Consider the following 10,977-nt stretch of genomic DNA (forward strand, 5'->3'; position numbering starts at 1 on the left):
GAGCCACCATGTGGTTGCTGGGAATTGAACTCAGGACCTTTGGAAGAGCAGGCAATGCTCTTAACCTCTGAGCCATCTCTCCAGCCCCCCATTACCACATTGTTGAAACAAAAAGAGTCCATGTTAGTGTGGAGGTAAAACATTGCATCTCAGCCCTGTAGACGTGTGCTAACATGGCTGCAAGTCCTGTCTGCCTCCTGTCCCAGCTGCAGTGTGTCTGACAGATACATCTGGACCTTGAGGAGAATGGTCTTTCAGGCACCTCTTGCTGACAGTCCCATTCAGAAGTCTAAGTGACAGAGAGCTCTCTTTCTGATCCTCCTGAATTGCTGTGTTCTTGCTTCAGCACTAGAGCCTGTGAGACTTGTTGTTCCTCCTCTCCAGCCTTAGGAAAAAATGTTACTGGAAAGAACCAGGGTTCCTGCTGCTTCCAAAGTCTGTCTTAGTTTTACCTGGGGAACCCAAACCTGGGTCCTTATGCTTTGGCTGAGTCATTATTTACCAATATCACCGGCATTGATTAGGTTGTTGTTTTGTTTGTTTGTTGTTGTTGTTTGTCAACCTGACACAGGCTAAAGTTATTTGGGAAGAGTGACTTGGTTGAGAAAACTCTCCATAAAATTTGTAGATAACTCTGTAGTGCATTTTCTTAATAATGATTGATGTGAGTGGGCATAGCTCCCTTGGGGTTGTGCCATACCTGAGCAGGTGGTCTTGAATGATTGTGAGAATACAGGCTGAAGCCGGCGGTAGTGGTGCACGCCTTTAATCCCAGCACTCAGGAGGAAGAGGCAGGCGGATCTCTGTGAGTTCGAGGCCAGCCTGGTCTACAAGAGCTAGTTCCAGGACTGGCACCAAAGCTACAGAGAAACCCTGTCTCAAAAAAAAAACAAAACAAACAAACAAACAAACAAACAAAAAACAAAAAAGAAAATGCAGGCTGAGCAATCTATGGGGAACAAGTAACAATCCTCCATGGTCTCCAGGTGGAGCCTGACTTGAGAGTTGTAAGCTAAAATAAACCCTTCCTCCCCAAGTTGCTTTTGGCAATGGTGTTTTATCTTAAATAGAAACCTAAGACACCACCTTAGTGCTGTACTTTATGTTAAGAGACGAGGTTCAGAGAGGGCAGAATTTAGTCCTGGCCCTCAACTCCTTGAAGTTTATGACAGGAAGCATTTAAATCAACCAGTGATGGTTTTGTAAGGCAGTGGTTTCAAGCAATACTCTGAAGATTTCATTCTTTGTATATAGCTTTCTTTTTTTGAGAGGGGTTGTTTCTGCGCTGTCTTGACAATTGAATAAAGAGCCTCATGCATGCTAGCTATTTGTTCTAACACTGATCACAGATTAAAACATGCTCCACCAGCTTGAATGCAAAGGCTTCTCTGTTTAAAGTTAAAACAATGAAAGCTTTATTTTGAAATTTATTTATTTTATATGGATTGGTGTTTTTGCCTTCATAAATGTCTGTGTAAGGGTGTTGGGTCCCCTGGAACTGGAGTCACAGACAGTTGTGAACTTCCATGTGGGTGCTGGGAATTGAACCCTAGTCCTCTGGAAAAACAGTCAGTGCTCTTAACCTTTGAGCCACCTCTCCAGCCCCAACAATGAAAGCTTTTACACTCAAGCTGTGCAAACAGCTAGTGCATTGAGTGTTGTCCTGGGAAAGTCCTAGGGCCAACTCAGGGAACAGCCAACAGTGCACACACAGTGACCAGAACACACTGGGAAGGCTCAGTTTTTTTCAGTGTTTGTTTGGTTTTTTTTTGTTGTTACATTTTCTTTTCAAGATGGGGGCTCAAGCGTGTTCTGGCATATCTGTGGAAGTAAGAGTACAACTTGGAGGAGTTATGCAACCAGGGGATGGCCTCAGGTTATCAGGGTTGGAGGCAGGTACCTTTACTTGATGAGACGTCTTGCCAGCCTTCAGTGTCTTATTTCTGTTTCAACCTCAGATGTAACACATACTTCACAATTTAAGTGTATGCCCCTTCAGGTACATACACTTTTTATTTTAAAGATTTATTTATTAATTATGTATACAGCATTTGTCTACATGTATTCCTGCAGGCCAGAAGAGGGTACCAGATCTCATTATAGATGGTTGTGAGCCACCATGTGGTTGCTGGGAATTGAACTCAGGACCTCTGGAAGAACAGTCAGTGCTCTTAACCTCTGAGCCATCTCTCAGCCCCGGTACATCATCTCTTAACACATGTTCTTATCAAAGTTAACAGTGACTAATAGGACAGTAAACTATAGCAATATTGCTTGTATTCATATGGCATTTTCTATATAAATGTTTCTGTATAAAGTCATTCAATTTTCACAACCATCCTGTACAACTAGAATGTGTTCTTAATCTTTTGTCCAGCCTCTTGGGGGCCATGTGTGCCTCAGAATTTATTATGGTTATTTTCAACCACTTAGACACTTTATGTGTGACGCAAGTTATTATTCTTATTCTCCATTAAAATACCAGAGTCAACTGTTAACATATCTACACAAAATACAAATACAGCCGGGCGGTGGTGGCGCACATCTTTAATCCCAGCACTCGGGAGGCAGGGGCAGGCGGATCTCTGTGAGTTCGAGACCAGCCTGGTCTACAAGAGCTAGTTCCAGGACAGGCTCCAAAATGACAGAGAAACCCTGTTTCGAAAAACCAAAAAAAAAAAAAAAAAAATACATTACAGGGAAATAAAGATAATTTATTCCCATTTGGTCGGGTTTTACTACTAAATCAGATACCTTTAAACTAAAAAAATGCAAGTTTAGGTTTTAGGAGTAAGGCTGAATGAACGAACTTGTATCTCCTCATTGAGATAAGTGCAGATGCAGAGCAATGGTGTGTCAGTGCTGGGGACCTATGCTCCATGCAGAGCGGCCCTCCAGTATTGCTGCATGTTCTTCTCTGTGGGACTGGAGTTTAATCATGTTGTCACGTCCCTCATCACATGGATTTATACTTTATTTCCCTTTGGAGAAAAATATTTTATATTTTCAGAACCTTCAATTTGTTAAGGCAGATCTAGATTTTAAGTCATGCCACAAAATAATAATAACTATAGTAGTAGTAGTAGTGATTTAATTCTCCTAATCTGGGTAGTCATTTGGGAATGAATCTAAGAATACACCAATTGTTCCCTGACTTATGTCTTAAGCTTTTTTAGTCCAGAAAGCCTCTCCACCATTTTACACACACACACACACACACACACACACACACACACACACACACTGGGAGGGAGGGAGAGCACATTTGTTGCATTTTTAAAAATGAGATTATTTGAATTTGATAGGCTTCAGTGCGGGTGTGGTGTATGTGGCTCCACTGGGCAGAAGTTTGCTGCTGATCACTGTTGAATGCTCTCACCCACTTTCTCTGACAACTGAGGTCAAAAGAAAAGAGGAACCCTGTGCCCCCTGTAGTGCTAGGGAGACAGCAGAGTCCAGATAATGTGTGAGCTAAGCCTTGAAAGAGAAACTGGAATTTGCAAAGCAAACAGGCACAGGAAATACATTCCTGGCAGTGGGAAGAGCGTGGGTAATGACGTGGGGTCATGGGACTGGCTTAGCCAGATGTGACCTGTGCTGATCTCCTGAGGGAGTTGGGGAATTCTCATCGGAAGGCTCAGGGGGCCTGCATTCTACAGGATTGTTTTTCTTTGAGATTGTGTGCATACACTGTACCTCTCATTCTGAAGCACATGGTGAGTTCTGGTGAAGGCCCCACTTGTGCTCCGTGCAGGGTGTCTCCAGCCTCTGAGTAGCTTATGTGCGTGCATAGTCATCTGCAGAGCTGAGTTACATGTCCCCAGAGCCCTGGCTGTAATGTCCACCTTGAGTCTCCCTCCATATGCAGCAGAAAGGCCTGCTGGAGTGTCTTGACAAGTCAATTCTAATTTTTCCAGTATAGGTTCTGTAATCTCTGAGGAGACCTGTCTTTGCTGCTTGAATAAAGTGCTGTCTGTCTGTGAAGAGCCTCACCTGTATCAGCTCCTCCTTGACACTAAGCTGCCCTGCCGTGCATTTTTGTATGAGACACTTTTTTTGTATTGTTAGGATTTTAGCTGTTGCTGCTGTTGTTGCCAGGACATTGTCTAAAATAGCCTTGAATTAATCATTGTGTATCTTAGAAGTCCCAAGACTGCAGCCCTCCTCCATCGGAGTAACTGAGATCACAGGCCTGAGCCAATATCCCCAGCTTGCCCCCTGTCTCCTGACAGTCACCCTGTGAATTCTTTCTTTGACCTGTCTATTTAGGTTTTCTAGATGTACAACTGAGTTGCTTTATCATTTTTTTTTTTTTAATTAGGTTGGGACTGTATCTCACTGGTAAGATGCTTGACCCGTATGTGTAAGGTGCCAGGTTCAGGCCTCACTTTAGGGAATTAAAAAAAAAAAAATCCCACACCTAAAATCTTAGTACTTAGCTAATTGAGGCAATGTTGCTGTGAGTTCTTGGCTAACCAGGGCTATAGTGTGGGTCCCAGTATCAAACCACCTTGTGTTTTCTTGTCTTCTTCATTTTCAGTGCTTGTTACAATATTTGTTTTTCTCTTGAAGAATTGCCTGCTTGTGTCTTGTATTCTTTGCCTGCTTTCACTTAAAGTTTTCTGTTCTCCATTAAGCTTGGCTGTATGTATTAAATGTTCTACTAATTGTAAGGGGAAGCTTTGGACAGGCCTTCCAAGTCCAGTGGAAACATCTCATAGGCTTGACTGCCCTCTGCAGACAAATCCCTGTATGTTTGTTTACAACTGCTGATTGGTGCTCATAACTGAGTGATTATTCCTGGTGAGGTGTTTTCAAAAACAGTCTCCTCCTTCCTCCATGTTATCCCCTCTCCCCTCCTTCTGGCTGTTTGATGAGAACATCAAAGTCGCCAGATTCTGAACTAACTCTGTTAGCTTTCTCTTTGGTTTTTGTGTCATTTCCCTTATTCATTTACCTGAAAAGCTGAGGTGTTATCCCTTCTTTGCCTTCTGCCATATTCACTGTCACCAGATCCTATTAGTTTTGAGTCCTGACACTCTCACATCTTCCCTAACCATACTGGGTCTCTCAGCATGCGCTGGTGAGCAACTTTATGTACAACAGTAAGACAAATGCAGTGCCCCTTGTCTGTGGTGAGGAGAAAGACACAGACTAATGGACAGTGGACAGAGAAGGAAAGAGTTAAGTGCTTTGAAAAGAATCTGAAGAAGGATACCTTTCAGCCCCAGAGAGTGAACAGATATGTAAAGCCCCAGGGTAAACCTGCACGGTGGGGCACAGAGTGGATGCTGTCTTATCCTAATCTGGTAAAGAAAAAAAAAAAAACAAAGTGTCTCCTGCCACCTACCATTTGCCACTTGCTGTCTTCAGAATACTGACTGCAGTTGCATCCATTTCCATGTAGAACCCTGGAAGGAGGAAGGGCAGAGTATACAGGGTACAAGGTGGAGGCACACAAACCTAAGCGCTTCCCTCTTGAGCTCCAAGTGGGTGGTGGAGAGAAACTCTTAATTGAGTAATAAGTAATCTCTCTGGCCCATTTGAATTACATGAAATGTTCTCTGAAATGCTGTCACTCTTGCTATGTGTTTTCCCTGCTAAACTGAGTCCTGGGAACAGTCATTGTCCCTCCCATCACTGTTCAGGCCCTGTGCTTAGTATAGAAGATGCCAGCACTGGAGTCAATAAGCACAGCTTACCTCATGCCTTTTCTTGTGCTTCTGCATCTGACTTGGTAGATCGTTCCTACTCGCCATGTGTTTGGGCACAGATACACTCTGGAGGGCCACCACTGAGATTTGCGTCCATGCACCAGCCCTCAAGCAGAAATGGATCTGAGAGTGCAGTGAGGGTCAAGTGTGGTGATGTGTGAGCGGGAGAGAACAGAGCCTGTTTGTCTGCAGAGAACACCCCTCCCACCTGCTTTTATCTGCATGTCTGTAAGCTCCTGCACCACAGAGCCACATACCTTGTTGGAAGACATTGCACCCCTGTCCAATCCCTGAACATCTGCGACTGTTGAACCAGACACGACTGAGAGTTTGCAACCACTTTAAAGAAACCATACTAAAGACAATACAGTAGCTGCCCTCTGTTGGATCCTCAAGGCTTCAGGAGTCTACATGCAGCATGTTTCTCTCAGAGTGCTATGTCTGCAGAAAATGAGGATCTTATCAAGCGTGTAAACCATTATAGATCAATACTCTCAAGAAATAAAAATCGGCCGGGCAGTGGTGGCGTGATGGAGGAAGGTCATTGGTTAAGTAATAAAGAAACTGCTTGGCCTCATAGGTTAAAACATAGGTGGGAGGAGTAAACAGAACAGAATGCTGGGAGGAAGAGGAAGTGAGCTCAGAGATGCCATGCTCCCCTCTCCAGAGGCGATAGCTCTGCTCTCTGAGGCAGACGCATGAAGCTCAGACCTAGGATGGACGGAGGCTAAAATCTTTTCCGGTAAGACCGGAGCTACACAGATTATTAGAGATGGGTTGATCAGGATATTAAAATTAGCCAGTAAGGGCTAGAGCTAAAGGGCCAAGCAGTGTTTAAATGAATACAATTTGTGTGTTGTTATTTCGGGCCATAAGCTAGCCAGGCGGCCTGGGTGCTGGGGACGCAGCCCCGCCGCTCTTATTTCTACAGTGGCACACACCTTTAATCCCAGCACTTGGGAGGCAGAGGCAGACGGATCTCTGTGAGTTTGAGGCCAGCCTGGTCTACAAGAGCTAGTTCCAGGACAGGAACCAAAAGCTACGGAGAAACCCTGTCTCAAAAATTAAAAAATTAAATTAAATAAAAATAAAATTCAGTTAATAGAAAAATGATATTTCTTTTTTTTTAAAGATTTATTTATTTGGCCGGGAGGTGGTAGCGCACGCCTTTAATCCCAGCACTCGGGAGGCAGAGGCAGGCAGATCTCTGTGAGTTCGAGGCCAGCCTAGACTACAAAAGCTAGTTCCAGGACAGGCTCCAGAGCTACAGAGAAACCCTGTCTCAAAAATTAAAAAAAAAAAATAAAATTAAATTAAATAAAAATAAAATTCAGTTAATAGAAAAATGATATTTCTTTTTTTTTAAAGATTTATTTATTTGGCCGGGAGGTGGTAGCGCACGCCTTTAATCCCAGCACTCGGGAGGCAGAGGCAGGCAGATCTCTGTGAGTTCGAGGCCAGCCTAGACTACAAAAGCTAGTTCCAGGACAGGCTCCAGAGCTACAGAGAAACCCTGTCTCAAAAAAAAAAAAAAGGATTTATTTATTTATTATGTATACAGTGTTGTGTTTGCATGGGTGCCTGCTCACCAGCAGATCTCCTTATAGATGGTTGTGAGCCACCATGTGGTTTCTGAGAATTGAACTCAGGACTTCTGGAAGAGCAGCCAGCAGCCATCTCTCAAGCCCCCCGAAAAAATGATATTTCTAAAGAAAGACAATATGCAAGCCAAACTTTCTTATTTCTTTATGCATGCATCTGTGTGTGCACATGAAAGCAGGCATGTTTATGTATGGTGTGTTTAATGTATATGTAGATTACTTTGAGAAGTCGGTTCTCTCCTTCTCCCATGGAATTCAAGGACCAAATTCAGGTTCAGATTCGCCACAGCAAATGCTTTCACCTCCTGAACCGTCTCACTGGCCCAGACTGCCTTATAAACTCTGCCATCCTAAAATAATTCCTGGCTGTGGAAGCTTCAGAAGATAAACACCATGTCCCCTGTGGTGAACTGGACAGCCGTTGTGGATTGTACTCCCCACTGTAAGCAGATAGACTCTGTTACTTGAAAGTTGACTAGTTCTGCCCATAATACTGTCCAGTTTTTTTTTCCACTGGATCACAATAACTATTGCTTGGAAGACTTAGATTTCCAGAACTTATGCTAAGTTTTGAGGTTGCTGCCTTTAACTGCTACCGACATCCACTGAGTCATTTACCAAGTGTTTGGGTGGGTCAGAAGTCTCTCCTCAGATCATAGTCCTGCACAGAATAATTTCGGTGACAGATGCTCCTGCCTGAGGTCGTGTTCTCTTGACTGCAAATACTCTGTTTTACTGTACCTCCCTCCTTTCCCTACCCAGCTCCAGATTGTGACCTTTCTTAGATGGCCTGTGCATGAGAATCACTGCTGTAAAGCTCTTGCTAACAGACTCCTTTGCCAGAATGCTGACAGCCAGAGTAGAGCTACAGTCTAATGAGAAACCTTGTTTTCCTTCTGAGAATTGCTTAAAATAGTGACTTGGCTTCTTATTACTGTGCACAGTACTGTACTAAAAAAGGGGACTTTTTATAAAGTTTAAAATGTAGAAGGCCTGTCTACATAAAGCCTGTTCTGTGTTCCTCTCACACAGTGGACCCAGTCAGTCCTGATGAAAGAAAACCAAAGAGGGAGCTAGGGCATAGTAACAAAGGGCTGCCTGCCAGAGAACAGACTGCTCTCAGAGTCTCCGTACAGTGGCCTCCCTACAGGCTTCCTGGGAAAAAGGCCTCTATATTGAAAGCCTTAGGCATTTTCTAGCAAAACGAGTGTGGAGTCAGGAGCTGACCTGTTTGTTGCTGCATCCTAAGAACCCGATTCAATGTCACACCGGTGGAACCAGCAAATGAAAACAGTACAAGACCCCACACTGTACAGCAGATCCCCTTCCAGTCATCAAAGTGCCCCTCTGACCAGGCATATGGTTCTGGAAGAAGTGCAGGGCCTTACCCCAAAAATTAAAAAGAAGGGGCACACAAATGGCTCAGTGAATAAAGGCACTTGATACTAAGCCTGAAAACGTGAGTTTGTTCCCTGAGACCCACACAGTTGAAGGTGAACATCAACTCCCTCAGGTTGTCTTCTGACCTCCACTCATGAGCCATGGTATGTGTGTATGCACGTTCACATACACACTAAATATATAATTAAGGATATTTAATATTTATGGAAAATAGAAATCATTCAAGGTGCACTGGGCTAGTCAGAAGATCACTGACAGAACACATCTAACATGTTCAAGGACCTCAGTTACATTCCCAACACCAAAAAGGAAAAGAATTGTGTGCTTATCATCACATACCCACTTGGGAACACAAATAGCACAATGACACTGTGTTTCTCCTAGAGTTGGCGGGTAGAAACAAGTACCTGGAAGCTGGTTGGTATTGTAGTGAGGGTGGGGCTGCAGTATTTGAGAATTGGGTATAAAATGATGAACTTAAGTCCAAATATCTGACAGTAACATACACATACCAAATGAAATTATCTTGGTCTTTGTTTTCATCTCTAGAAACCTGATGTGAGACTCTCTCGAGGCAGCATCGACAGGGAGGACGGGAGTTTTCAGGGTCCGGTAAGCATCTACCTGTACTCTCCCCAGAGCTTGGTCTCAAATTCTGCTGTGCTGGACAGCCAAGCATATTCACATTCATGATATGGGATAGAATGGCCTTTGTGTAAATAATGGGAAGGTTATCTAAAACCATTCATATGCCATGTACCAGATTCTTTAATTCCTGTCCTGTTACTAATACGGACTTTTTTTGTTTTTGTTTTTGTTTTGTTTTTCAAGGCAGGATAGCTATGGAGCTCTGATATATACTTTAAGAAGTACTGTAAGGATCAGAATAACAACTACACACAGTTGTGATTTGCTAACTTTTTATACCGTTTGGTTTTCTGATTTGGTTGGGGTTTCTAACATAGGGTCTCATGTAGACAAGACAGGCCTCAAAATTGCCAAGTAGTCGAAATTGGCCTTAAACTCTTCACTACCTCCACTTCCTAGGATGATAGATACACCACATCATGCTGGGCATGACTGCAAATTTTTCCAGAGTCATAAAACTTGTTCAAGCAAGATGTCTTTTTTTCTGCATGTTAGGACAGAAACACCTGAATTTTCTTTAAACAGCTACCCCTTAAGACAGAACCCATACAACTGCCTGCCTACCAGTTCTGTTCTATACAGGTATGCCTTGTTAGATGATTCGATAGTGCTCTGAGAACACACCCTCCTAGTTTTGTTGAACTCCCAACCTCTGAGTGTTCATATTGTGTGTGAATTTTACTACTGGGCTTATGAGTACAGTACAGCCAACAAACACTAGCATTAAAGGTCTGTCCATGTTGGCCTTGTTTTTGTGACTCCTCTTATACTGGACACTTGGATGTTCCCCCATGCACTTCTGCTTCCAAAGTGTTGCATATCCTCACCTCAGGGCTCAGATCAGAATGCATGCTCCGTGTTTTTTTCACTTTGCTTCAGCTACATAAGGCAAGAATCTGTTTTATACCTACAACAGTGCCAAGAACACAGCTGGGACTCAATAACTTTCCTAACATTCAATAAGTAGATGGCATCTGAAATAAAAAGCACTGTACAAAAGCAAGTGGTTAGAAAATCATTCTTCATACCCTCTGCCCTGAGGAATTTGCAAGTGTGGGGGTCAGGGGTAGTCTGGGACCCTGCTTAGTGATAGAGCATGCTCTTTTAATGTAGGAGGTATCCTGGGTTGGTTCTCCAGAACCACCAAAAATAAGAGGGTTTGTCCAGGTGTGTGGCATATACTTGTAGTCTCAGAATCTTAAGATGTTGAGGCAAGCTGGGTGGTGGTGGCGCACGCCTTTAATCCCAGCACTCGGGAGGCAGAGGCAGGCAGATCTCTGTGAATTCGAGACCAGTCTGGTCTACAGAGCTAGTTCCAGGACAGGCTCCAAAGCCACAAGGAAACCCTGTCTAAAAAAAAAGAAAAAAAAAAAGATGTTGAGGCAGAGGGGTGGAGAGATGGCCCAGTGGGTATCAGTTGGTTGGAGTGTTTGCTGTTCTTCTTTTGTAAGGACTCAGGTTCAGATCCCAGCACTCATATCAGGAAGCTCACAAGTGCCTATAACTACAGTCCCAAAGGATCTCTTCTGATATCTTCAGCTACCTGTCACACATATGTGTATATACTCATACACACATACTTGAACATTTTAAAATCTTTTTTTTTTTAAAAA

General features: G+C 43.4%; 1 protein-coding gene across 11 annotated transcripts in view; it reads left to right on the plus strand.

The window, feature by feature from the left end:
* Ptk2 (protein tyrosine kinase 2) overlaps nt 1–10,977 on the plus strand; it is a 190,499-nt gene that overhangs the window by 159,084 nt on the left and 20,438 nt on the right. For all 11 annotated transcript variants that reach the window (XM_026782712.1, XM_026782708.1, XM_026782709.1 and 8 more), the window contains one exon: nt 9,266–9,328. In XM_026782712.1, the coding sequence (XP_026638513.1) occupies nt 9,266–9,328 (63 nt within the window). The remainder of the gene's footprint in view (nt 1–9,265; nt 9,329–10,977) is intronic.

The sequence above is a fragment of the Microtus ochrogaster genome, chromosome 15, assembly GCF_000317375.1.
Source record: "Microtus ochrogaster isolate Prairie Vole_2 chromosome 15, MicOch1.0, whole genome shotgun sequence".
NCBI classification, from domain to species: domain Eukaryota; kingdom Metazoa; phylum Chordata; class Mammalia; order Rodentia; family Cricetidae; genus Microtus; species Microtus ochrogaster.